General features: G+C 42.7%; 1 protein-coding gene and 1 long non-coding RNA gene across 3 annotated transcripts in view; one reads left to right on the top strand and one right to left on the bottom strand.

Moving 5' to 3' along the window:
- klf8 (Kruppel like factor 8) overlaps positions 1-27,777 on the top strand; it is a 64,372-nt gene that overhangs the window by 15,904 nt on the left and 20,691 nt on the right. For both annotated transcript variants that reach the window (XM_058626915.1, XM_058626914.1), the window contains exon 2: positions 15,368-15,742. In XM_058626915.1, the coding sequence (XP_058482898.1) occupies positions 15,368-15,742 (375 nt within the window). The remainder of the gene's footprint in view (positions 1-15,367; positions 15,743-27,777) is intronic.
- On the bottom strand, positions 11,627-12,983 carry LOC131458145 (uncharacterized). Its single transcript, XR_009240065.1, has 3 exons — positions 12,719-12,983; positions 12,244-12,518; positions 11,627-11,962 (listed from the first exon to the last, which is right to left on the bottom strand). It is a non-coding gene; the product is annotated as an uncharacterized LOC131458145 (long non-coding RNA).

Raw genomic sequence — 27,777 nt, 5'->3', positions numbered from 1 at the left:
CATGGTTTTGAAGCGTGAACACACAAACACACACACACACACACACACACACACGTGGACACATTGTAAGATTTACAGGGAGAATGACACTGATCTCATCGTTACTGTCACATTAGTGAAGCCACTTAGAAAAAACATAAAAGTTGAAGGTCACCTTCTTCTTCTTCGTCTTCTGAAAATACATGTTTCTGGTTCTTAGATCACATGAACGACACCTTTTACATCTTATAAAAGTGCAAAAATCAACATAAAATCCATTGGTGGGCCCCAAAAAACCCACGGGCCACAGCTTTGCTGCTTTTTCCTCAATGTTAGACAGTCTTTTCTGGCTGGAAACCAATGTTTTTCAGCCGCTCTCTCTCCTGCACCAAATCCCATAGAGAAAACCGTTATTTTAAGCTTGTGTAGACACAGGAGTTGTTGATCCACTGCTGCATCCATTAATGAAGTTCATATGTGTTATTCTGCGTTATTCGGTGATTTCGGCATCTGAAATCCTTTGTTCAGATTTGCCGAAGTGACAAAGTGACCACACGAGGCAGCAGCAGACCAGCAGCTCCTGTGTCCCCATGGGCTAAAAACGATGATTTTCTCTATGGGGTTTGGTGCAGGAGACGTGGGGTTGTGAAGTCTTACACAGTGGACTTTTTTTAATAATCTGTGTATGAGCAGTAATCTGTGTATCTGTAACATACACAGCCTATATCATGTGACCGTTCTGGACACGTGTGTGTGTGTGTGTGCTGCTGTAAACAGGAAGTAGTTTTTCTCGTCTGCAGCTGTTTGCTCAGTCTCCAGAAGTCGCGCTAATGAGGAACAAGAAAGGTGAAAGGTCACAGCACATATAACACTCACTTAAACAAGGACTGAATGTTAATTTCCCCACGTTTTAATTGAAATGTTGATTAGGATTTAATAAATAAGGAAAACAAATCAACTCTTTGTTGGGGGTGGATCTAGACTCTAAGAGTCCTGGGTCTGGACTCAGTTCAGGATCCAGGTTCCACGTCAGTTCCTCTGCGTCGTGTTTACAGATGATAAAGTTGTCAAAAGAGGGAACAACAGTCGTTTCATCCACTTTCTTTTCCACTGTGATTGACAGACGGGAGCTGTGGAACAGTATGTGTGTGTGTGTTTGTTTGTTTGTTTCAGTGTGTGTGTGTGTGTGTGTGTGTGTGTGTGTGCGTGCATCTCACTCATGTTTGAGGTTAGGTCAGGCTTCTAAGTACTTCAGTGTGAACTTTAGAGAAGTGCTCTGACCACAGCTCTGTGGTTTGGACACGTGTGTGTGTCTGTGTGCGTGTGTGTGTGTGTGTGTGTGTGAGAAAGGTTAGAGTAGTATGAGCGATTTGAGTTTGTGCACGTTGTGTATCGTTGTCCAGTCGCAAAATTTAAATAATAATGTAGAGCATGTGTGTGTACGTGTGTGAACACGTGTGCATGTAGTTGTGTAGGAACTTGAAATGCAGAGTTTTACACCAACTTTGCATACGTGTGTGTGTCTGTGTGTGAGAGAAACAAACAGCGTTTGTACAGTGTACGGTGTAGTTGTGTAATTGCACAACATGTATAACCAACTTTACATGTGTGCGTTTGTGTGTGTGTGACACACATTAAAAGATACAGACAATCAGAGACAGTTTGTGTCATAGAAACAAAGAAAACGACAATTTGTGTGTGTGAGAAACAGAGAGTGTGTGGAGTAGACAAGTTCTGATTAAAATCTGTCTTTGTGAGGACATTTTGTGAAGGGTGAGGGGCTGGGGAATGTGTGTGCGCGCACGCGTGTGCGTGTGTGTGTGTGTAGGGAACTTGTGCACAGCTTTGCGTCAGCAGGGTGTGGTGTGATAACAGCTATAGGCAGCTTCTCTCTGTCTCTCTACCAGCCAGATGGAGACACACCCAGTTCTTCGTTGCACACATGTACGCACACACAGTGTGTGTGTGTGTGTGTGTGTGACCAACATTTGAACACAAACCACTAATAATAATAATAATACTATAATAATGTATTTATTTAAAAATGAGCATTAATTATTACAAAAGGAAAATGAAAGAGATCAGCAGTTACAGTAGCAGTGATTTCAGTGACCGACGTGTTTCGCAGACGCGGGTCATGTTTGGCCGCTCGCCAGCGAGCAGCATCTGTCCTCGCTGCGAACGGGCCAATCAGCGGCGACGTGAGTCCACAGAGACACGCACACACACACGCTGGATAATCCCAGCCTAAACAAGCCAGGTGAAAATAAATAAAAAACATCAACATGGGAACTGTGTGGAAAATCACGGCAACATCTGGCGAATCCACGTCGCAGCTGTGGTCACAATTCATTTAAATACACGCTCATTAATAGATTACAGATGAGTTTAATATGAGACATTGATCACATGTTTTATCTTCTTATCCTTTCGTGGTTTTGTTGCACGTTTCCTGTTTGACTCTTTCATCATCATCATCATCATCATCATCATCATCATCTCCCTCTGATAAAAAAAAAAAAACACACTCCGTTTCCTGCCCGCTCATCAAACCAGAGCTGAAGAACACAGCAAATATGATTCTAAATAAATCATAAAGTCACTTTTGATGAGCAAAGAGGCAACGATTCCACGAGAAGCATCTTAATAAAGACGACAAAGTCAACCTGGAACCAAAAATAGCTAAATTATTAGCCCTTTAAAACCACACGGTGCATACAAATAGATAGATTTATGCCTCGATGCTTCTGTCGTCGTCATGGCAACCAATGTGCAGCATCAACAGCAACATTGTGGTTGTTTTTGTTGATTTCTTTTAAATAAAATGTACACACACACACATAAGTATTTAAATCATCCCAAACAGCACTCCCTGCTGGATGTTTTTTGTAAAATTATCCAGTATATGAGCAATAATTGACACATGAAATAATGATAATAATATAATAAATAAATATTCACCTTACAAACATACACGTATACATAAACAACAGATTTAAAGGGCACTTTCACCCATTGTTTCCCCACTCGTGTTTATTTCATTCACAAACTGGCAGAGTTGGATTCAATTTGACCCATTTCTGTTCAACTTATTTTATTTCTTTTGCTCATAAAACTTGTAATCATGGACAGAAACACAGTGAAGAGCAGTGTGGGGCTTTATTTTACCGTTACTACACTTCTGTTTTCTCCTCCACACACACACACACACACACACACACACACACACACATATATAAAACATGAGCAGAGCTGAGGTCAGACAGTGACGGACACCGAGGAGACGCAGGCGTGAGGTCACAGCTCAGAAAGAGAGAAAACTTTCCACTGTTTTTTTCCATCTCACCTGCCCCGCCCCCTCTTTAATCCTTTACTTGGTTTCTCCCATACCTTCTTCTTTGTCTAATTCTTCTTCGTCTTTGTTCCAATATATTCTGGTGTCCAACGTTTTTGAGGAAAAAAGCTAATGCATATTTCACAGAATTTCAAAATAAGAGCCTTTGTGTGGCCATGGAATGATAAATAGTTCAAAATAAACCATAATAACTTGATATTAAGTGGTAGGCCACATGAAATTGATCAGTGGACCACATGTGGCCCATGGACCACGGGTTGAGACCTTGCTGCTGTACACTAAAAAGGTTCCTGAAGTCCAAAATCACAGATTTAACCTTGTTTTCTATAAGTTAACTCTTAGTTTTAAGGTGTTATGATCGACAAATCGATGGATAAAAGGAACTTTTTGAAACTTCTTCTCTCAGGTTCAGGTTCAGGTTGCACATATTTCGAGAGAAGAATTAGCTTCTGTTTGACACTAATGTTGACGTTTGTGCAGCACAACAATCCCCTGTGCTTAATTTTTGCGAGTTATCGAGTGTCAAAATTTCGGGCTTGCGTTAAATCCTGCAGTCACGATTTAATTTCATTAATTAAAGGTCTCTCCTGTCCTCTGTCTCTCCTCCTGCTGAAGTTTCTTAATGAAGAAACCTCCCGGGGTGTTTTTGTTTTAATTGTGGCCTCACACAGGATTCACTGCTTTCGTTTTTGTTGTTTTTGTTCGTGATGGAACAGGTTTTTTGTTTTTGTTTGACGCCTGACCAGCATCTGACAAACGGCTAACTGCCTGTGTCAACTCTGTCACTCATTAACCAAGCCCCGCCCTTTCCACACACACACAAACACACCCACAGAGATTCATGTACAGCTATCTTAGTGAGGACACTCTCACACCCTAAACATTAACCTTAACCACCCATGCCTGACCATGACTCTACAACCAGGTCTTGTATGGAGTGTCCAGTCAAAAGGTCCTCACAAAGAGTCACATACAAGCACAAACACACAGATACAGAAAGTGTGTGTGTGTTCTTGTAGTTGTGGCTTTGTGAGGACCAACAATTGGGGACATTTGTGAGGACATTTTGTCTGGGGCCCACAGCTTTAAGGGCTTTTTGGGGGGCTTAAGACCTCGGGTTATGGGGAGGGGCTAGGGACTCCATCATGTCCATGATGTGTCCTCACTAAGATATAAACACAAGTTTGTGACTGACTTTAAGTTTCCTTCATCTCTTCTTGTCTCTCAGGGACGACTCCATATGGAGTGTGTTTGTGTTTGTGTTTAAAAACCTTATAAACCACAGGAAGTGAGCACATTTTAGCTGGTCCTCACATTCTGTCCCACCATAAAACCGGCTCTTTATGGATTAAGATTTAGCTTTAGGGTTAAAATAAGTAAAGTCAAGTATTAATAAAGAGTATCCAGCATCCAGATTTACAGGTTTTCCAGTTAACAGTTAAGGGGAAACTTAAGAGGAATGTAGCTGTAGGTGTGTAAGTGTGTTGGACTAAAAAGTAAAGTCTGTCAAGGTTGGTGTAAAAGTTGAGGACATAAATGCAGATTGAACACGATCTTTATCAGCAAAATAGAAAAAGGATTAAAAAAACAAAAACAAACAAACCCCAAACAACTGAACTGAAGAGTGGCAGCAAATACACAAACAAACACAAAGAACCCACACAGACGCTGGGAACCACAGAGACTAAATACACCAGGGAGGCTCATCAGACACAGGTGATCCAAACGGGACACAGGTGAATCACGTTAGGGCGGGGCTGGCAATCAGCAGGGAAGACAGGACACAGGAAGTCAGACTGAACAAGGTACACGCACGCCAGGAAGGAGTATTAAATAAACCTGGATAATCCAGGGGTCGTGACCTTTCTATGTTAGGGGCACAATCATCATCATCATTGTTTTTATTACATATCAAGATTGGATTAGTGAAGCTCTCTGTATGTGGGCATAGAACCGTCATCTCTTCGTCGTCTTCTGTGCGAAAAAAAGACAGCGTGACCTCATTTCCCCACTTTCGTCCTCCCGCCACTGGCTTCCTGTTCCTTTCAGAATAGAATAGAATAGAATAGAATAGAAATACTTTATTCATCCCCAAGGGGAAATTGTTTTAACAAAGCAGCAATACAAACAATATTATAAACATAAAATGTAAAATGTGCAACAGTAAGAAAAGAAAAAAGTGCAATAATAAAGGAGTGGCATAATGGAGTGCAATGTCATACTGTAGAAAATGTGCATTGTGCAAATGAGCAGTATTTTTTTTTTTGTACTATTACAGAGAGTTATTGTAAGTTTTGATGGCTGATGGCAGGAATGACTTCCTGAATCTGTCCTTGTGACAGCGGAGCTGTCTGAATCTATTGGAGAATGTGCTCTCCTGGGCCTGGAGGATGTGGTGGAGAGGATGATGAGAGGATTGATTTTAAGATTTTATTGCTTGTTTTAAAGGATTTAAATGGGTTCTGATGCGATGTCATCTGACACTGACATCACAAAGTTGACGATATCGTCAGGCTGCAGGTCTGGAATGTTTCCATACTCCAGGGGGCAGTATAAGGATCAGCTCCAGTCAGTCTCGATCTGCATGGATTTAAAGTGCACAGTGAACTTTGAAAGCTTGAAATCGGCACTGGTGCCGTTTAATTCTCAGAAGGTTTTCCTGCCAACATGGAGGCAAAACCAGGTAATTCAGTATTTTTTAGGGGAGTCAGCTAACCCCAGTAGTGGCTTTTACTTGTGTTTACTTGTGTGTTATTACATGGGTAATATTTGTTGTACGAGGTGAAATGTTGCGTAGTGGAGCTCCTTGTGTGCGTGTGTTTGTCAGGATCTCTCACTCAGGTGATAGACGGGGCTTAAATTTAATTTTCCAGCTGCTTCACCAGCTTCCATGTTTGGTTTGGTCGAGCCTCGCCCTGTGTTCAGCAGAAAAACACACACCCTCCTGACCTGCACCTGAACTCCTCCGGTCTCTTCCTGGAGGCTTTCCTCTCAGGTGTGTTTGCCGTGCGCGCAGCGACCTTTGCCTGTGGAGTACAGTTTCCAACGCAAATGAAGTGATGTCATTCGACAGAACGGTTTCCAGCGGCTTCAGTCGAGCCTTTGTTTCAGTTCATCTTCAGATACAGACGCTGCTTTTGAGCCAAGTTTTCAGTATTTGTCAAATTTCCAGTTACTTTGTGCCAGTTTCTAGACTTTCCACCAAAACATATACAAAAACACTGAAAGATATTTAAGTAGGATTTCAGTGAAGTGATTCATCAGTTTGAGCTTCTTAAATGGGAATATTCTTGGTTTCTTTGCTCCATACGACAAAGAAATCATTGAAATTTTTGATTTGGTTTCGAATTTTGGGAAACGCTGATTAACATTTTCCAACATTTTCTGACATTTAGGGACCAAACAACTAATGATGTCATGTTGAGGCGGCCACATTAACCCTTTAAAATTAAAACTTTCACTTAAATTGTGATTGGTGTTGGAATAATCCAGGTTAGAAGAATTATCCTGCCATATTTAATCAGGTTTGGGACTAATGTCAGGTGGTCGACTAAACTTTCCGAGTTGGAAATATGACCTGTTGAAGGAGCTTCTCCTTGATCTCCTGTCTTTAGTCTAATCTGTCCAACTAAATCAGAGTAAAACACTCAGAATCACAAAGAGACAGACGAGGAAGCTCATCTCTGTCCCTTTCCTTTACGTCGCCACAAAATCCATAAAGACTCGTAAATCGCCCACAATAACTGGACGTGAGACTTTGACTGCATTCAGTGCTCTGGCAAATGACGGTTTTCATATCTGAATGGTATCAGGGGTGAGGACGTAAAACGGCGCCGTGAACTGAGGATGAACCCGGCGCAGTGAGAGCGTGCGGAGGCAACCGAGAAACTCTCCTGCTTCGCTCCTGAGTTTGTTTGTTGTCTCACTTCTGAGGAAAGGCCTCAGTGTCTCTCTCTCTTTGTTAGGACCTTTTCTGGCATAAACCAGGACCAGTATAGTCCTCGTGGAGACCACAACCTAGTCCTACTGAGGCTGAACCTCATGTCTGAGGGAATGACGGCTAACATTTGAATTGGTTAACTGGTTATGGTTATGGTTAAGGTTGGGGTAAGTGAATGCCTTATGTCTGTTTGTCTCCTCACAAAGAATGCTAAACTTTGAGGACATTTTGTCTGGGCCCCATAACTTTAAAAGGGCTTTTTTTCAGGTTTAAGATCCAGTTTTAGGGTTAGGTTTAGGGTAAGGGTTAAGGTTAGGCATTTAGTTGTGATGGTTGAGGTTCGGGGAAGGGGGTTAGGGAATGCAGTATGACAATCATGTGTCCTCACTAAGACATAAAAACAGGTTTGTGTGTGTGTGTCAATGGGTGTGGACATAAGCACTCGTGAAACGTGCACGTCTACATGTATGTGTGTGTGTGTGAACACAGAGTGTGGTTGACACTGGGGCAATCCCCCACCCCCCACTCACACACGCACATAGGGCTGGGGGCTTTGGGGAGAGGCAGTGAAGCAGTGACAGCGAGGAGAGCGAGCATTGACCCAGATAGTCTCTCTGTCCCACCCTCGCGCTCTCTCATGAACACTGTAAAAAATAACCTCACCAAGTCTTTTCAATTCGGCCAATAATGGATTTAAACTTGTTAATTTTGTGTTTTTTTTTAAGAGAATCCGTCACAAACTGGTTCTGGATTTGACAAATCCAGGATAAACCGGTTGGAGTCACATGACAGTGTCACACTGGAGTTTTTGTATGTGTGACCTTCATTTTTTTGAGTGTTTTCTTTGCATATAAGGTAAAAACATGTGGGAGGCTCAGGCTGTCAGTCCTGTCAGAGCTCATCATCAGGTCGTGACAGGACGGGAACGCTGCTGCTCCGAGTCCCAGACCAAGACATGGAGACAAAATCACCACCACACCAAACCAGAAACCAGAACCCAGAACAGTAACACAGAACCAAGAACACTAACCCAAAAACCAGAAAACAGAACCCAGAACAGTAACACAGAACTAAGAACACTAACCCTGAACCTAGAAACCAAATTACCAAACCAGAAACAAGAACACTAACCCAGAACACCAAATCAGAACACTAACCTTAAATCCAGAATATGAACCCAGAAATCAGAACCCCAAACCAGATCACAACCCAAAACACTAACCCACAACAGAAACCAGGACACTGACCCTGAACGCCAACCCAAATAGATAATCAAACCAGAACCTAGAACACCAACCCAGAATCGAGAACATCAACCAGAGTCCAGAACATCAACTCAGAAACCAGAATGTCAATCTAGAAATGAGAACACCAACCTAGGACAAAAACCCAGAAGACAAACCCAGAAACGAGAACACCAACCCAAAAACCATAAGACTTACCCTGAACCCAAAACACCAACCAAAAAAAACCAAAAGACCAAACTCAGAATCCTGAACACCACTCTACAACCCAGAAGACCAACCCAGACTACCAATCCAGTAGACTAACCCAAAATCCAGAAGACCAATCCAGAAGACCAACCCATACTACCAACCCAGTAGACCAATCCAGAAGACTGACCCAGACTACCAATCCAGAGGACAAACCCAGAATCCAGAACGCCAACCCAAAAACCAGAAGAACAACCCACAGCTATTTTGTTTTCAAACTCCAGCATATATTTGATTGACACAATAAACCTAAAAGTTTCCGGTGAAATTAAACCCCCAGTGGCCATTCTGGAGAATACATATTTCAGACACTGTAGCATTGGCTTCACTTTACATGCTGGAAACACTTATTATTTGATAAATCAATTCCCCCCGCGAGTGTTTGTGTACCAGGACAAGTACAGTCGTCTAGTTGGACGACATTTTACCACATATGTGTGTGTGTTTACACAGATGTTATATGCAATGGGAAGCTGTTTTTAGAGACGTCTCACTCTTAAACAGAGTGTGGGATTTACAGCGGCCACTGGTTTGCTGTTTTTTTTTGTTTGTTTGTTTACAAAACAGATTTGATGTTTCCTCGACTCAGTGGTGACGTCGTTTTCAGGGGATAAAGTTCTGAGGTTCTGTCTCCGTGTGTCCGTCCTCGTCCCTTGCAACCCCCACCCACCCTGACTTCCTGTGCCAGGATCACAGGCTGACAGGGTCACACCCACCCCACCCTATTTTATTCTTGGAACTCCTCAGTGGAACCCCCTCCTCCTCTGAGATACACACACACACACACACATATACTTGTCACTTCTCATTTACACTCACAGAACATGCACACGCACACACTCACACAGAGTATCACTACTCATTAGTACACACACACAAACTTGTTTTTATGTCTTAGTGAGGACACGTAATAGACATAAGGCATTCCCTAGCCCCCTTACCTTAACCATCACAACTAAGTGCTTAACCCTGAAAAGCCAAGACATTTTAGTCTGGGCCCCAAAAGTTGTTGTCCACCACAAGGTCAAAATGTCCTCTCAAAGATTGGTTTGCAGGTTTTTTTGGACCTCACAAAGTTATAAATACAAAACAATACACACACACATGATTGGGTAGCATTCGTAGTAAGGACCCTCACACACACATTAAACCCAATTCTAACCCTAAAACCAGGTCTCAACACCCCAAAAACCCTTTTCATGATGTGAGGACCAGCCCAAATGTCCTCATCCCATGTGTTTTACACAGTTTTTGGTCCTCACAAAGCTACAACTTCAAGAACACATATTTCCCGGGAGGGGCCAAGGGCAGGGTTGCCTCTGAGCAAGGCACCATTGCTCCCCGGGGGCAGAAAGTAAAAATAACTAAAAAAATTCATGGCAATTCAAACCGTAGCCCTAAACTTAACCACTCCCTCAGAAGTGAGGTTCTGCCTCATGAGGACCAGGCTTTGGTCTCCAATGTCCTGAAGAGGTAACAAATACAAGCGCGCACACACACTCCTGACCTCGTCACTGTACTTTCCCTCGTCTGCAGCAGATGCGGCTCATGTAGGATTTGTGAAAAGATTCCCAGTGTTTGCTTCTTTCTCCTCTGTGCGGTGGAATGGGTGTGGTCTATAAGCTGCAGCACAACTCCAGAAAAGTCCAGACAACTTGAGTTTTCAGATGTTTTGTGTGTCTCTCTCTCTCTCTCTCTCTCTCTCTGTGTGTGTGTGTTTTGTTTTTCCTCCTCTGTGATTTACTGCTCACACGGCACTGTCTGCACTGTCCTGCAGCGCTCAACTCCACCCAGCTGGAGCTCCAGATCAGGTTAAAACAAACACGGCGAGAGAAAAATAAAAGATTTATTTGCAAATCCTGTCCGATCGAGGTCTGAGTGCGGCGCGCGCGGTCCGGATTCCAAGCCCGGATTCTTCCAAACAGATTCATCAACTCACAGCGGTCGTAGTTTCCTACCTCTATTATCAGGACGCTTCTTCCTGTCCTCTCCTCTTTTCTGCTTTTATGCGTTCCTCCCACTAATGGTCAATATTCTGTGTCCTTGTATGGGGTATATGCACACAGTCAGGGTTTCACTGGAGGCATGAGCTCAGGGAAAACAAGGCTGCCAACAGCGACGGTTTGAAAACCCAGTTTTTGGCCACTTAACAAGAGGCTCACCTCATAAAATACACGCCAGTTCAAGTCTGCACTGCCTTCAGAATATGTTTCCTGCTTTATCTCACTGTCAGGCAGCTTTTTCCAACTGGAAACTGCAGTTTTTGTTGCTCACTACGCTCCACACCAAAGTCCAGAGAGAAAACCAGCGATTTTAGTTGACGAGCCGCTGCTGTTCCCGTCATTAATTAAGCATGTTATGTCATGACTTCAGGGTTTTGAATCCTTCCTTTTTGATTTACCTCAGTGACACAAACTCACCAAATATGGCAGCAGTAGACCAGGAACTCCCACGTTTCCTATGAACTAAGAACGCTAGTTTTCTCTATGGACTTTGGTGCAGGAGAGTAAGCGGTTTACAAATGAGAGTTTAATGTTGAAAGGACCGTAACTACGCGACGGTTTGTGCTTATTATGGTTATTTCACTCGTGCTGTTTCAGGAAGCCAGTGAATCAGCGTCTCTGTCACCGTAGAGGAGAGAGTTGTAAAAACAACCTGCACAGTTTTTGGACATTGAGACAAAAACTGTTCACATTTCAAATTGAATACGCAAAATCTGTCGTTCATTTACAACTACAGAGTTTTTTTGTTTGGTTTTCTTCATTTTAAATTGTTAATACACTACTTTAACATGCAGCAAATTGTAAATAACTGAAAAACAAACAAACAGGCAAAAGCACTTACCTCACAGGACATTTTTCTGGCCCTTTTATGGTTAAAATAAGCAAAAAAAAGGTGTTAAAGGGTTAAGAGGGCATGAATTTTGAGGCTAAAATCAACTTTCTATGTTTTCATTGATCGTGTGTCCACACTTTAAAAAAAAAACAAAACATGAACTTTTTTTATTATTATTTCACTGCGGAGCCACTGGTGGAGTTTTGCCCTTCAGCTGTGCCGTCGGCCGCCTTCAGCTCCCGCTCCAACAGACAATAACAAATCCTCCCTCCTCGAGATCGTCTGACACCAAACCGTCGGAAAAGTAAATAGAGCCGTGGTTTTTAATAACTGAGAGGAAAGTGATTTGCATGGAGTCTGCTGGAAAGACACCAATTCTGATTTTAACATTTTGAGGGGGAAAAAGGAAGACAATTCTTCACAAAGTTGACATAAAAATGTAGCAGGAATGTGATGTTCAGAGGAGAGAGAGAAAAAGAACCACTGTCTGCAAATTCAGATTTCCTTCACGCTGCATTGACTGAATTGAATGGACGGGTTTCGGCAGGTGAGAAGTGGTCAGTCGCAAAATAGACACCAATGACGTTCTAATTGACACCATTTCCTGTTTCTTTCACACCTACTGTTGTCATCTTACTCACTCACAAACTCAACCACAAGTGAAGAATCAGGGACCTTTGCAGACGACGACTCAGGGTGGATTGGATGCAGCTCCATGTTTGGCTCTGATGTGGAGGAAACAGAAGTTGTCCTGCATTAACCAACACATGAGCAACTTCTCTTGTCTTCTCCTTCAGCAGTTCTTGATGCAGCGCCGCCACAGGCGAGGAGGGGAATACGTTGTTCAAAAGGTTCAGTTTTTTTTGCACTAAAGCGTGAAAACGGCGGAATGTTGCAACCCCCAATCGTCTTTTACCTACAACCATAAAATAAGAGTCAATAAAATGATAAAACACACATGAAGAACTGAAAGGAGGTGCCACTGTGCCACAAGGTGTGAAAAGCCAATGTAAATAAGTTCTTTAAAAAGTGCCAGGTCATGGTTTTGCTAAACTGACAGATCATGAAATGTACCGGCTTAATAAATCTTGACACAACAAACACAAAATCACTCACCTCGACAAACTCCCTCTGCATTTTTCCAGCATGTGAACAGAAAACTCCAGAACACTGTTTGACTTCATGTCTGAAACTAGTTTTATTTTCACTTCCTCTGGTGGTTTTTCTTCCTGGACGTCGGTGCAAACGTCGTAGGAAGCAATGAATCTCTACTTTTGTTGCTGTTGCCATGTGACTGCGCACGTCACATGGTCTCTGTGACCTTTGATCCTGGAAGAGAAGCCATTTTAAAGTGCGTCTTATTTTGAAATGTTTAGAGTAATGTCGGTTGCTGGTGCACAGTGCGTGCAGGTTGCCAGATTGGGGGGGGGGGGAAGGTGTGGCACCGAGCTGCCTTCACCTTTGTTTGGACTCACAGAGGGGGGCTCTGTCCTCGCACAATGGGGCTGGGAATCCAGTGTGTGTGTGTGTGTGTGTGTGTGTGTCTGTGGGAGGGGCCGGTGCTTGCAGCCACACCCAGGCTGATTGGCTGAGGCCCCACCTCGCTGTGGAATCCACTGGTCACATGTCAGCCTCCCCGGAGAGAAACACTAGGTCACACTGAGAGAGAACAAAGCCGAATAAAAACCCTTTAAACAAGATCAAGTCACTCGCCGGCATCACTGATGATGTCATTTCCTGTGAGGCTAAAAAAAAAACAGATCAAAAGGCTGAAAAACAGTTTTTCCAGTTAATTCAACAGAGAAATGAAACTTTGCTTTTTGTTGCTCATATTGTGTTTTCATAATCTTAAAATGTCTATGAGGGATATTTTAAGTCAATGTAACAAAAAAAGTGTTCTGATTTGAACCTGAGACAAACGTGCGTTTCAGTGTGGGGTAAGTTCAACCACACAACAAGATCAATGTGTCAAGATTGTAGATTTCGTTTTAAAACCACACACGCACACACGCACACACACACAAGGTCCAACCGCAGTCACATCAGCAACAGCTGAGCTCAGCAGGGAGTGCAGTAGAAAAACAGACAAAATAAAAGAGGCTGGAAGGGAAGTTGTTCTTTTTTTACGACTTCCACTTTGTGCAAATGAGCGTGGCTCAAACCGTGGCTCGCAACCTCAACAGCGACTCACGGCGAGGAGGCGACGGAAAAAGCCGTTACGGAACGGAATTATAACAAAATAAACCAACAACCTCTTCCCCTTAAACACACGTGGAAGTGTCAGATTCAGATCTTCACCATTTCTTCTCCTTTCAAAGTAAAAGTATTCATATTTATTTGAAATAACAGTTGTTTACTGTCCAAAATTAATTTAACTTTACATATTAAAACGTTATAAATAAACAACATAAAGTGTACATTTATTTATGTGTTTGGTTGGGAAGCAAATGCAACGTTTATTTCTTATTATTAATCATTATTATATTATAGTATTTTGTTATTCCTTTGAGGATTTTTTTGTTATTTAATTTTATTTGAAAAACCAGAAAACTTGTCAAATTATTAATTATTATAATGTAACCAATAATATGCAGTGTAATTGATGTTATTGTATGTCCTCCTGATTTAAAATCATATCATTTTGCATAATTATATCGACGTTATTCTTGTATGACTTCACGTGTGTCAATATTGTTTTAAAATACTGGTGAATTATGACATTTCTTAACAGAATTTTCATTGTTCCAGGTCAGAGGTCGGGTAGTTGAACTCCAACAGTTGAATAAGTTTGAAAATAATAAGCTTTTTTCCCACACTGTTAAAGATGTAACTGGAGAACTGAGAAGATTATCATTATTATATTTGTTCCTGTAACTGTTTTTTTGGGGGGTAAATGTTGAGGTCAAATAATGTGTGTGTGTGTGTGTGTGTGTGATAAGATTCAGGCATCGATAACTTCTTCCTCCGTCTGTGGTCGAACTCGTGAGTTTGTCAGAAAATGGCGAGATCGTTTATTTCATTTATTTATTTTAGTGTGAGAAAAGGAAGTGGAGAGAAAATGGAGACAGAGAAGAAGAGAAGGTGTGTGTGTGTGTCGTCCCTCTGCCATGGCACTCCCCACCTCTCTCTCTCTCTCTCTCTCTCTCTCTCTCTCTCTCTCGCTGCATGAATGTGTGTGTGTGTGTGTGTCGTTCGCTCGGCTTCCAGAAAAGGGTGTGTCCGCCTGCCTGCCTCTGAAAGAGAGGGAGGGGTCAGTCCACGGCTACTCCTCCCTGCTCTCGCTCTCGCTCTCTGTTATTTCTCTTTTGCTCTCATTCCCTCAGTAGCAGCCTCAGGATTTAGGCCTTTGTCTCTCGTCCTCTCTCTCTCTCTGTCTCTCTGTCTTTTTTTTAAAAAGTGTGTTTTCTGACACACTCTCTCCTCCTCCTCCTCCTCCTGGTAGATTTTGAAAGAGAAGAGGGGGTGGGGTTTTCTTTCAGAGCAGAGGTAACGTGTCTCATCTCTAAACTCTTGTCATTTCCTGTCTCACTTCCTCTCTTACCTTTCTTCCTCCTCTGCTTTCCCTTCTTCATCTCTAAATTCTTCTTTTTTTTTTGCCTTGGAAGTTTTGCCTCTTGTTCCTCTAAAGCCATTTCACCCCACCCCCCCCTTCCTCATTTCCCCCTCAACTACCCCCTCTTATCACCTCCTCCTCCACCTCCTCCCTCCTCTCGTCTCCTCCAGGCCTCTCACCTTCTCTCTTCTTCTTCTTCTCTTCCTCTTCAGTGCCAGTTGAGTCCTAAGCAGAAGAAGAATGCCGTCGGCGCCCAGAAGAAGCAGAGGAGCCCGGCCAGGCAGAGCAGCGCCCTGACCCGAAAACAACAACAACAACAACAACAAACGTCGTCACCTGAGGTCCAGGAGGAGAAGGAGGAGCCGGTGACCAGGCCTCGGCTACCGCCACGGGAGGAGCAGCAGGAGGAAACGGGCGAGGAAGAGCAGCAGCAGCAGCAGAGAAAGGAAGTGGCAACGAGGTCCGCGAAGAAGAGGAAGAAGAAAGGACGGGAGGAGGAAGAGCAGAAGGTGAAGGAGGAGGAGGAGGTGGACGCAGACATGCCGTCTGTGCAGATCAAACCAGAGCCGGAGGAGATGGAGTGCACGGTGAGGACGCAGGGGGCGGGGCTTTGGCTGATTGATTGATTGATTAGAGGGAGGAGAGAGCAGGAGCAGTGATGGACAGATGGATGGGTGGTGGACAGGAAGACAGGTGGTGTCAGGTGTTGTTTACGCGGGATTAGCGGGGATTGAAATGTTAATCCACCTGGAACCAAACTTTTATTCCAGTTACATCAGAACTGGGAGTTAAAGTGACATCATGGATTCAAACGTGTCCTGAGCTAACCGCTGTTAGCCTGGTATTTTAGCATATTTTGGTTTTTTTTGCGCACACAAGCAGCTGTTGATGTGACACAAGTGGCAGCCATCTTGGAATACTTGCTCCGAACACGAACACCCTCCTCTGAAATTCCGAGTTCTGGCGACAAATGGAACAGATTATAAATTGGAAGGACAAACATGGGCGCAAACATATCTTGGGCTAGCTGTTAGCAATATTAATGCTAATTTGGCGCTCAAAAACAGCGTAGCAAAGGTTGTCTGCGGGTTAAAAATGAACCAGTACTATTTTATTATTATATTTTGATTTCCAACTACAAATGGAACAGATGATTGAACCCTTCCCGAGTTGAGAAGTCTGGAAAAAAACCATGGATAGGCTAGCTGCTTGCTATTTTTAGCGATAACGAAGCTCGACATGTTTTCTTTTGCACACAAAAACAAAACATTAAACCGTGCTACACATACGACTGATCTAATGTGAAAACAAACATGTTAGAAGTGCAATTAACGGTCAAATTTGCCGTATTTGTAGCGTGGCAGCCATCTTGGAATCCTGTGTGGGGGGTTGGTGAAGTCGGAAATCCGACTTGAGGGAGCGTTCCCGTTCAACAACTGGGAAAATCCGACTTCTGACAACAACAATCAGCATCTGTTTGCATGTTAATCATTGGTATCAATACTGCTAATCTGCAACACCTTTTTAACGTGTATTTAAAACATTTTAAATCATAGCTGCATGGCGAGAGAAAGCTGGTACTTTTGGGGGAGGTGACGTCTTCTCTTTGAACCAGACTCGGCTCGTCGTCTCATATTTGGAGGAATTCTTTCCTCTTGATGTCACCGGGACACAGTAAATGATAATTAGATGCAGATTTTGTCATGAATGAGAGCAGGAGAGAAGGACGTGGACGCCTGATTGAAGGAGCCGTGAAGTGGACTCTGTGTGTGTGTGTGTGTGTGTGGATACGTGGGGGGGCGGAGCTCCGAGTGAATGGAGGATGAATCGCTGTTCGATGTGAGGACAGACAGAGTGAAGGATGATGATGATGATGATGAGTGGAGTGTGAGGGAGGAGACGAGGATGAACTGAATGTGATTAGACGCAGAGGTGATGTTTGAAGACGAGGTGGATCCTGATCTCTGCTTTCACTCCATTTTTCTTTCTCTTATTATTATTATTCGTCCTCTTCCACAACTTCTACCTCATTTTCTTCTCTTTTCATTTCTTATTTCATCCTTTCTTCCATTTCTTCTTCTTCTACTACCACCATTTTATTTCTGCTTCTTATTCCCTTTCACTTTCACTTTACCCTCATCTTCAACTGATTTTTTTTCCCATCTTTTACCTCATTTTCCTCTTCTTCCGCTTCTGCTTCCTCCTCTACTTCAACCTCATCTTCGACTCGACTCTATTTTCGTCCTTTTTTTTTTACCTCGTTTACTTCTTCTCCCTCTACTACGTTTTCCCAGTCTTCTCCCATTTTTACCTCATTTTCTCCCCTTGATCCTCATCTTCTAAATTATTTTGACTTCATTTTCTTCTTCTCTCTCCACTACTTCTACGTCACCTTCTATTTTTTACTGAATTTTCTCAATCTTCTTCTCAACCTTCTAACAATGATGTAAATTGGTCAAAACACCTCATTTAAGCTCCCAGAAACTAAACTTACCAGGTTATTTGTTGACAACTTTGCCCACGTTAGTTTCAAAGAACTTCACTCATTTAGGTTTTGACCAATTTCAGTAATTCTTCAGACTTTTGTCAGCCATTTTCTTCTGCGTAGTTTGACGATGTCAGGAAGCAGAAATGGATTCTGGGTGTTGTCGTCATGTTGTCTCGCTTCGTTCTTCTGTGGGTTTGTGCTTCATGGAGCAAACGGAAAAATACGCTAAATACAGCGAGTATTAAGTGATTATTACGTTTCTAATCCTCACATGTTTCACAGGAGGTTTGTTCCGGACCACAGGCGTGGTAAAGAGGATGACGTGGATTAAAAAGCAAACACAAATGAATTCAAATACACATTTCTATGGATTTTAAGAGGTTTTGGAAACATTTCTATCTCCTCTAAGAACAATATACAACATTATCTTGATGCAGAAGATACGTGTGCGTGTGTGTGACCTGAGTGAGGTGTTGATGAAGCTGAAATGAAATGAATGAAATGAGCGTGAATGTGAAGTGAAGCAGCTCCAGACGAGCGGGAAAATAAAAACAAGAATCCCGTGTGAATCTGCCTGGATATATAAAGATAGCAGGATATTTTTAAAACCGCGCTGACTCTCGTCTGTCGGCGTGACGCCGGGGAAATGACGCGGCCGCAAGACTCGCTGTCACGTGTCCAAGCGCGTTGTTGTCATTTGCGTCAAAGCTGCGGCGTTGAGCTTTTGTTTGTTTTTTTTTTCATCCTGATTGACTTTCAAGGAGCGGAGCGGAGTGGGACGAGCTCCATGAAGCACATAGCGGCGAGGTCAGAGGTCACGGCAGCCTTTACAAGCGGCCCTGACAGCAGGCAGCGTGAATCACTGTGAGGAGAAACGCTTTCCCGTGAAACCAAACTCCTTGTTGGGTTTCACATCGTCCGAATTCCCCCCCCCCCGGCAGTTTTATCTCCCGGTGTCAAAGTACTTTGACTGTTTCCTCGTAAATTACATTAAATTAAAACGTAAGAAGCTGTGTTGTGATTTACAGAGCGGAGGTTCTGTGTTCTTTAACTCTGACTTATGACTTTTATTTTCATTCAGTTCCACTGTATATAGGTGAGTGTGTCTAAGTGGACTAGTGCTTCTTCTTTTTATATCTCGTGTTCTTTTTTAAAAAGCAAGAGTAACGATAATTGTGCGGAAGTGACAAAATAGACCGTTTTTCTTTTAGGTTTGTTCATAAAAACGAGCCATGGGAACTTTGAACTGGGACACATTTCCAAATTTCACATATCCACATATTTTAAAGAGCACTTTTTACTCAGGTGTGTTTATATAGTTAAAAAAACCCAGTTATTTCATGATTATAATAGAAAAACAGCAGCCTCCAATTTTATTTAATTTTGGTGACCTTTCTGAAAAATATTTCACAAATTAAAAGATTTTTATGTCTTGAGATGTCTAAAATCTATTGAAATACATGGAGAAGTGATACACACACAGAAGAGTTCAGTCGCTCACCCTGTTATTATTGGAGGAGGAGGAGGAGGACTGTATGGAATCAAGGGTGTGAGCAGTAATGATAAGGTAAAGCCTGTCAGAGTCACAGGCACCGTATAGAAACCATTAACTCGGCCTCCACACTGAAGGGAAAGGGTGTTGTCGAGCTGGGTGGGTGGAGGATGGGTGAGGTATGAAGCCGGAGGAAGTGCGTGGCGAGGAGAGAGAGAGAGACAGAGAGAGAGAGAGAGAGAGAGAGAGGAGATAGCAGGGAGAGAAATGGAAAAGGCTTAGGTGTTTCGGCGAGACGCGGTGACAGAATGCAGATGGACGGTGGAGAGATATGTGGGAAGGTGGAGAGGGTGTGGATGTTCAGATAAGGACAGGCTGCACTTCAGGATTATGACTGCCGTCCATTTCGGTCCTCCTCTGTGTGGCCTTCAGTGGCCACATTTCCAGCTTTGCTTTTCAATTTTATATTCCCAAAAAAACAGTTGATGTGTGCGTTAACAGTTTGAGAGATTACATATTTGAAATGATGTAAATAACAGCAAATATGGTACTTTAGGGCATTAAGGCTGCTTTTTCCCCCATGGTTATGTTAATATGTACATACAGAGGCTATAGGAATGTGCAGTATAGAGTGTTTTATATCCTCTTTTCAGCAAAACCTATAGGCAATCTGATTAAATTATATATTTTTAATTTTCACCGATTATATAAACACATCCGAGCAAAAATTACTTTAAAATCGGACTTGACTCGTTTTTATGAACAGACATAGAATAAAAACAGTCTATTTTTGTGACTTCTGCACAATTATCATTACTTTTTTAAATATTCAATATAAAACTAATTATAACTTTGACTCAACAATACATAAGAAGACAAAAAAAAAATGCATTTTGTAAAGCCTGAAGGTGTGACCTATCAACACACACCCCAAGGATGTCCATATAAGGAGTTATGTATTATTATTATTACTATACAAATATACAAAGGTGCACTAAGGGTTAAATGAAGAATTAACACCAAAATAAAATAAGAGGGGGAAAAAAGACAAAGACCAACTGTGCAATGAATTTGGACAAATAAACAACTGAGTCGTCGGCATATAAAGAAACCAAAGATTTGTCATATATGTTAAAAAGTCATTTTAAAGATTGGTTACGTATATGACCAATTTAATGTTTGAAAAATGACTGAAAAGGTTTAATATTAATGTGAATGGCAACCATCTTGGAATCCTGTGTTGGGGTTTGTGAGGTTGATTCCAGTTCCAGTTAAAACCTATTAAAACTCGCGTTTAAATTGTGAATGATTACCTGATTGCCCAATTTATTCCTTATATTAAGTTAGAATAATTATTCTCCCATATTTAATCAGGTTTGGAAGCATTTGCTGTCATTTTTTCTCCAGGTATAATATTCATCTGCCGGAGCAGTGCTCTCAGAAAATCATTAAAAATCGCTCTCGGGGTCGTGTCACTCATTGTGACAAATGCTTGTTTGTGGTTCGCTAGCTCCCTGTCATGGCTGACTGATTTGGCCCTTTTGTAATTGTAGTGGAGAGAAAAAGAACGAGCGCAGCATCATCAGCCTGTTACCTGGACCCGCTGTGAAGGCATGGCAACAGTGGAAGGGGTGTCATTATCCTGTTACTTTATATGGAATGGCGCCGTTTGACAAAAGTCTTTCGGTCCATCGTTGTTTGTAACACAGAGGGGAAAAGAGACAACACTGTGACACTGTGATATGTGGGGTTGTGTGTTTGGGAAGGTAGATAGGACATTAAAACCAGCTGTTCTTCCTTTTTGGGTAATTTTTGTTTATCAATCATGATTATATTATGATTATGATTATGAATTATGAATCATAAGCCACGTTGTCCACCTTGAAATATGTTTGTAACTGCATGATTAGATCAGGTACAGGCTTTTTGAGAGCAAAATTGAGTTTAACCAGTGTTTACTGGTCAAAACAAACAAAACTTACATATTTAATAAGGATTCACTAGCACTAATCAAATGACACAGGTTTCCCCCCAGCTTTGACTCCAATCGGCAGGAACATTAGCATGTTCAGACTCTTTGTTTGCTCCAATTTACTGTGCAATGCTGCAGAATTAGCCGTGAGCATTCATGTTGGTAGCAATCCTTACTTTTACAAAACTTGGGACATCACTCAATGTCACTCATTAATCGGATTGTCTTCACGATAGCTTAAACGAGATACCGTACCAAAATATGCAACATAGTGACTTGAGAGCTAACTTTGTTGTGTGTGCGACTGAAGAAAAATATAATTTGTGTACATTTTAGAATCTCTTGGCAACGACATGGAAGCAGACATTTTTTAATATTTATGGCGTCCCCCAAGGCTCAATACTGGGCCCACTTTATAGACGATTTACATTAATATTGCAAACAAGTGATATCACAATGATGTCAATGACGCACTGGCATAACTATAATTAAATGTGCAGAAAAATTAAGTTATCATTTTTATCAGCCCCGTTTCTGTTTTGCCAAATCCAGTAACTGAAAGAAAGAAAAAAAAAAAGAATCCCATCAGATACAGGAAGGGGAACGTCAAGGTGAAAGATTGGACAGCGGGACGTGAAGTAACTGCTGGAGGTCCAAACTTCCCACCTGCTGCTAGGAAAATGAAATTTCACCAGTTAAAAAACATCTCAGGTTTCGCAGGAAAAGCAGTGTAAACGTCAGTCTGTTCACATGAGGCTGTGAGGGCCAGAGGACTGGGGGAGGGGAGTGGTGTGTATGCGCATTGCTGTTTGGTGGCATGGTGTGGTTTGGGCTGGTAAAGGGTGGGGGCTGGGTGGAGCAGTGTTGCGTAAGACCTCATTAAGTGGAGGGTGTGTTCATGGGTGTGTGTGTGTGTGTGTGTGTGTGTGTGTGTTGACCACACCTCTTTAGTTCCCCTGGAACAGAGGGGAGTGGAGTTTCCTGTCCAAAGATAAAGTCTCCAGGAAGCAGATCCTTCTGGTATTCACACAGCCCACTCAACTTTACTCACATCTTGCCCTGACTTGAATTGAGTAAATCACTTGTTGTTCATCACCAATTATTTTCAATCAGCTGACAGTGTGTGCAATTAGTAATAAAATTGAGAAAGTCTCTACCAAGCAAAAGCGGTAAAAAGCAGAACCAACGACTGTTTGACCTTTTCATTGTTTAACCTTTAAAATCAATCACTTACCCAAATATGTGCAGTTTATTTGTCTTGTTTCAACCCAACACGACAACTCATCTAAGAGAGACATCTTGTTAAGGACGGAGAGATTAGCGGCGACAGAGGAGTCCACACGAATCGCTGAAGACTGTTGGTTTACTGTCGTGCATTTTTGTTGATTCTGAAGAGCTTTTAGCCCTAATTGTTGTTGAAAAAGATGCCCTGTCTTGGTATGCCTTGCCAAGGATTGAGACGACTATCAAACTGGACAGACGACCTAGTTCTCTTGTCAAATGCCAATAGCCCAAAAGCTCCCACCAGCAAGGCTCTGGTTCCAGGGGGCGTGTCATATTTTGGGTTGTGAAGACGAGCGGAGAGTAGAGGAAGTATGGAGATTTTACTTCCGCCTCTCACTTTGGTTCCTCTTAAACTGGTGTGAACCGGAACCGTGTCTATCTGAAAGCTCTATCAGCAGTAAAGTCCGACATTGATCAGCTCTGGCTTCAATCAGCAGTGATGACCATGCCAGGGATGTTTCCTGGCATGAATTTGAGGGCCTTAGTAAAAAAGGGGCCATCGGGGCCCGACTTTGAACCAAACTGATGCTCAGATGAGATTTGAAACTCTTCGTAGGAAGGTAGCAGCATGTGGGTTTTTGGGGGATTTTTTAGTTTTTCTGATCTGAAACTTCACAAAGCTTTTCACAAAGCGTTTTTCTTTGCTGCTATTAAAACCAGGAAGATGTGCTGCATGTCCCAGAGGTGCTACCAATGTGATTTAACTCGCCACATTACGGATTGGACTCGTAAACTTTGACTTGGCTCGTGTTTCCAATGGGATAGCTGCATTAGCTATTGAGATAGCGTAGCATCAGATCAGCAAAACACATGGGAAAGCACACCGTCTGTCTTACTGCTTTAATTAGTTCTGTTTTTCCTTTCCCATTCCCATTATTGTACGGAATTGACGACTCTCTGAGTGTCTAGCTCCACCCTTTAGCTGCTGGTTGCTTGTTGGGGTGATATGAATTGGTTACTGTGGTGTCCTTGGCAACTATAGTCGGTCGCAATCTTGTACCACTTGGTAAAAATGTGGCTCATGCAAGTTGTTCTCTCTGCTGTTTGCACTGTCTCTTAAGGCTGTTTTCAGACAGTACCTGCGGATAATGTCAGGAGAATCGGGGCTCGACATTATATATGACAATCAGCCGGGGACAGACACCTGATCCGTCGCTGTGTAAACTTGGGATTTGAGCAGGAAAATCAAATCCCTGCAGTTGACATTTGACTCTCTGTAAGAAAAATGTCTTCTTTGCAAACCGTGAAAGTTCCTCGTTCACAGAGTGGATTGTCTCACGAGCAGACCTCAAACTCACGATGGATGTTCTTTGGATTTATGGAGCGAATTAAAAATCCGAGATCTATTCATTTGTGTTAATGAGGGCAGATAATAAAGTAAAGAGAAGGTGATTAAGTCTGAGTGTCAGAACGTGGTTAAAGGTTATTCCGTGGCCTCTGTGGGGCGTCAGGAGGAAGAAGACTTTTCTCTCTCTCTTTATATCAGTCGCTTTGTCTCTTTCTCCCTCAGACCACACACACACACACATTTGATCTCATCTTCTTCTTCTTCTCCTGTTTTCTCTTTTCCTTCTCCCGTGTTTCCCTTCTTTCTGTCTCTCTTTTTTTCCTCTTTCTCGCCCTAATAGGATATGTCGAGGGAGGCTCTGCTTCCGCTCACCCCGTCTCCATGGCAACCACAGCTCTGGCGGGAGTTGCCGAAAAGACTGTGTAGCCTGACCCCCCCCCCCCCCCCCACACACACACACACACACACACCCTCCACATAGACACACACACACCCTACTTCCTTCTCCTCTTCCTCCTCCACCTTTCCAAGCCATCCCCTCTCTCTCTCTCTCCCTTTCTAGCTCACCACTTAAGCCAAAGGCAAAAACACACACACACACACACACTCACACAGACACACACACACACACTGAATACCTGCCAGCACAGCGCAGTGAATAGCCCTGAAATGTCTCTCCCTCTCTCTCAAACACACACACACACACACACACATGCACACAAATAGAAACACAAACACACAATGAGGTCCTCTGTGCATATGTGTATGCGTGTGTGTGTGTGTGTGTGTGTGTGTGTGTGTGTGTGTGTGTGTGTCACTGATGTATGCACATAAACAAGCCAGTTGTCCTCCGGCAAGCAGGAGCAGTCATGCACAAAGACCGACCACAACACACACACACACACACACGGACACACACACAGCGAGTAATAGAGTTGTGTGTGTGCGTGTACTTGTGTGTGTTACCTCTTTAGGACCTTTTCTGGCATAAACACTGACCTTGTCAGGACCAGTATAGGCCTTAATGGAGACCAAAAACCTCGTCCTAATGAGGCGGAAGCTCGTTTTATGGGGACCTGGTTAAGGTTATAGGTTAAGGTAAGGGTTAGCCATTAACTAAGTGTGGTTAAGGTTAGGGATAAAGCTTTTTTGTTGTTGTTTTTTAAATGCAGAAGAATCGGTGTGTACATTGACGTGTGTGTGTGTGTTTGTGAGAGTGAGGGACACAAGAGGTTAGAGGCCTGTTTACTGCCAGGAGGGCTTTGCTTGGTGTGTGTGTGTGTGTGTGTGTGTGTGTGTCCGGTGTCCATTCATGGCAGCACATTCACAGTTTGAGGATGCAGAGATGAAGAAGGAGACAGACAGAGAGGAGGAGGACGGATGGTGCAGGATGATGATGTCATCGTTGGCCGCCCACTTCCTCCTGAGTGGAGCTTCCAGGAAGTAGAAAAAACCCCAAAAACAGACAGGAAGCAGGGAAGCTTGCCACAGTTAAAGTAAGAAATGTCATTTGGAGACACTTTAAGAAGTCGTCCACACAATATTGTCCGACTTTCGTCTCGTGGGCGCGGTGCTACGGTGATTTTACGTCTGAAATACCAGACTAACGTTTATCAAATGGACATTAGAGCTTAGATTTGCTCTCTAGTCAGCAGGAAATGACCAAAAAGTCATGTTTGATTCCCAGTTTGGACCTAACGACGTCCGAGACTGATTTTTTTTTTATCTAAAGAGACTTTAATTGGCTTCAGAAGACTGCTGTGTCCTGTTAATTCCTCACACGACCGGATAATTTGGCCAGATAATCTGTTCAAATCAGCCTCATATCACAAGACATGGTTCACATTCACAAAAACTGAATGAATGAATGAATGAATGAATGAATGAATGAATCAGACAGAGGTGACGTGTGTCGGTTTTGTCGTCATATGTTACAGCAGCTGCTGCTGTTCAACCTAAAGTGCAGCCCCAAAAACCGTTAAAAACTGGCATTGTGTGGAGGATGCTCGGCGTTAATCCCTCACTGCCATGGATTTGCACTGGTGTGTGTGTGTGTGTGTGTGTGTGTGTGTGTGTGAGGGAGAAGGTGTTGTCAGGAATGGCCACAGGTCTGTGGGAGCAGCTGCAGGTGAACTGATAAGAAGATTAAATATAAAATAACAGGTTTTCTTCAGGGGGGGAAACAATTGGTGTAATCGGCAGTAAGTAAGTATGTAAGTAAGCAAACATGAGGAAATAATAATCGAAGACAAAGAAATCATGTGACCGGTGGCCTGAAAACGTCTGCGTCTGCCGCAGAGCGTGTGACTCACGGCCGGCGTGCGGCGACGAGCAGAGGAAAAAAAAAAGAAAAAAGCCAGGACTTAAGTAGTGACTGCCACTGATGAGGAAATGGAGCACAGGTGCAGAGCAGCCGAGCTCTCTGCAGAGGAAACTGGAAACTCACCACACCTGCGGCACACACACACACACACACAGTCTGGTTTCCATGACTTCAGAGGACATTACATTCACTTCCATTCATTTCCTGGAGACTCACTCTCACCGTAACCCTAACTACTGCTGGCCTTACCTGGACCTTAACTTAATCCTTATCATGCAACGTGTCTTCAGCTTCATTTACTTGAGTTTTGTCCCCATTAATAAGTCAAGTCCTCATATTGTGAGTGTGTGTTGTGACAAATTTAGGTCCTTCGTGAGGACACGTCGGAGACATAATTCATTCCCGAGCCCCTTACCTTAACCTTAACATAAACCTAACCCTGAAACTAAGTCTTAACCCTGAAAAAGACATTTAAAGCTGCGAAGTCCAGACAAAAATGTCAAAATGTCCTCTCAAATAAAGGCTTGGAGGGTTTTTTGGACCTAAACACACACAGTCTGGTTTCCATGACTTCAGAGGACATTACATTGACTTGCATTCATTTCCTAGAAACTTAACCTTAACTTAACATGTCTTCACCTTAAAATGTACTTTACTTGATTTTTGTCCCTACAAAGAAGACAAGTCCTCATATTGTGAGTGTGTAGACAGCTTTATGTCCCCACAACATGACAAATAGCTGGAATATAACTTAGTGGGGACACATCATAGACGTAATGCCCCTTAATCTTACCTTAACCATCAAAACTAAGTCTTAACTTTAAAAAAAAAAAAATTGTGGAGCCCAGTCAAAGTGTCCTCTCAAAGACAGGTTTAAGGTTAAAATCTTAACCTTAAACTTAACCAGATAAACTTAACCAGATCCTCAGAACTTGAGGTTCCAGTTGCTCACGGAGGCTTTTTAACGACGTCTCATTGGTTGTAAATGATAATTTCGTCAAAACTGAACGAGATTAAAAGAAGAACCTTCACTCTGTTTCACTTCTGAAATAACGACGATATCAAGCCAAGTGACAAAAATGATTCCAGGGTGAAATTAATCCCAACATAAATAGACTGTTTCGCCGCGTTCAGCTGAGAAGTCACGGGTATGGCGAGCGTCGCCGGGTGTTGAAAGTTTCACCGCGTGACGACTTCATAATGTACGAGTCAGCGCCGCTTTAAACACAGCATCACTCTCATGCAACAATGGGGGAAAAATATGAATTCCTGCCAGTGAAACGTGTCAGAGAAGCCTAATTTCTTCTTTAATCTCATGATTGCTATCACTTTCTGTCAGACAGGACGGCGAGCTGCCTTTAAACAGGACACACAAACAACCGGGGCGGGGTTTGAAACCCTTCCAGTTCTGCAAAACACTTCCACGGAATTGAAAACAAAAGAGAAAAAGGCGCCCGCTCACTCGCTCCTCTGCATTTTCCTGTCGTGCCAGTAGAGGTTGTTGAAATGTGACATGAAAACTGGTCCAAAACTGTCCCAGTGTGTTTGAAATTAGCCTTGATTGACATTCATTTTTACATCATTTAGACTAAATCTATGGTAAAACTCATCTTTTCCAGGCAGAATTAGGCAGCAAAGCCTGTGGAATATTGACTGTGTTTATCATTGACAACCATTCCGTCAATGCACATTAATTAGGCCTGTGGCTGTGGGACGTGGGATTAATTACCAGCAGAATATGAAGGTGCGTAATTACAGGTTGTTATTGTGATGTT

Source organism: Solea solea, chromosome 4 (assembly GCF_958295425.1).
Source record: "Solea solea chromosome 4, fSolSol10.1, whole genome shotgun sequence".
In the NCBI taxonomy this organism is placed as follows: domain Eukaryota; kingdom Metazoa; phylum Chordata; class Actinopteri; order Pleuronectiformes; family Soleidae; genus Solea; species Solea solea.
This window is presented reverse-complemented; position numbering and strand designations above follow the sequence as displayed.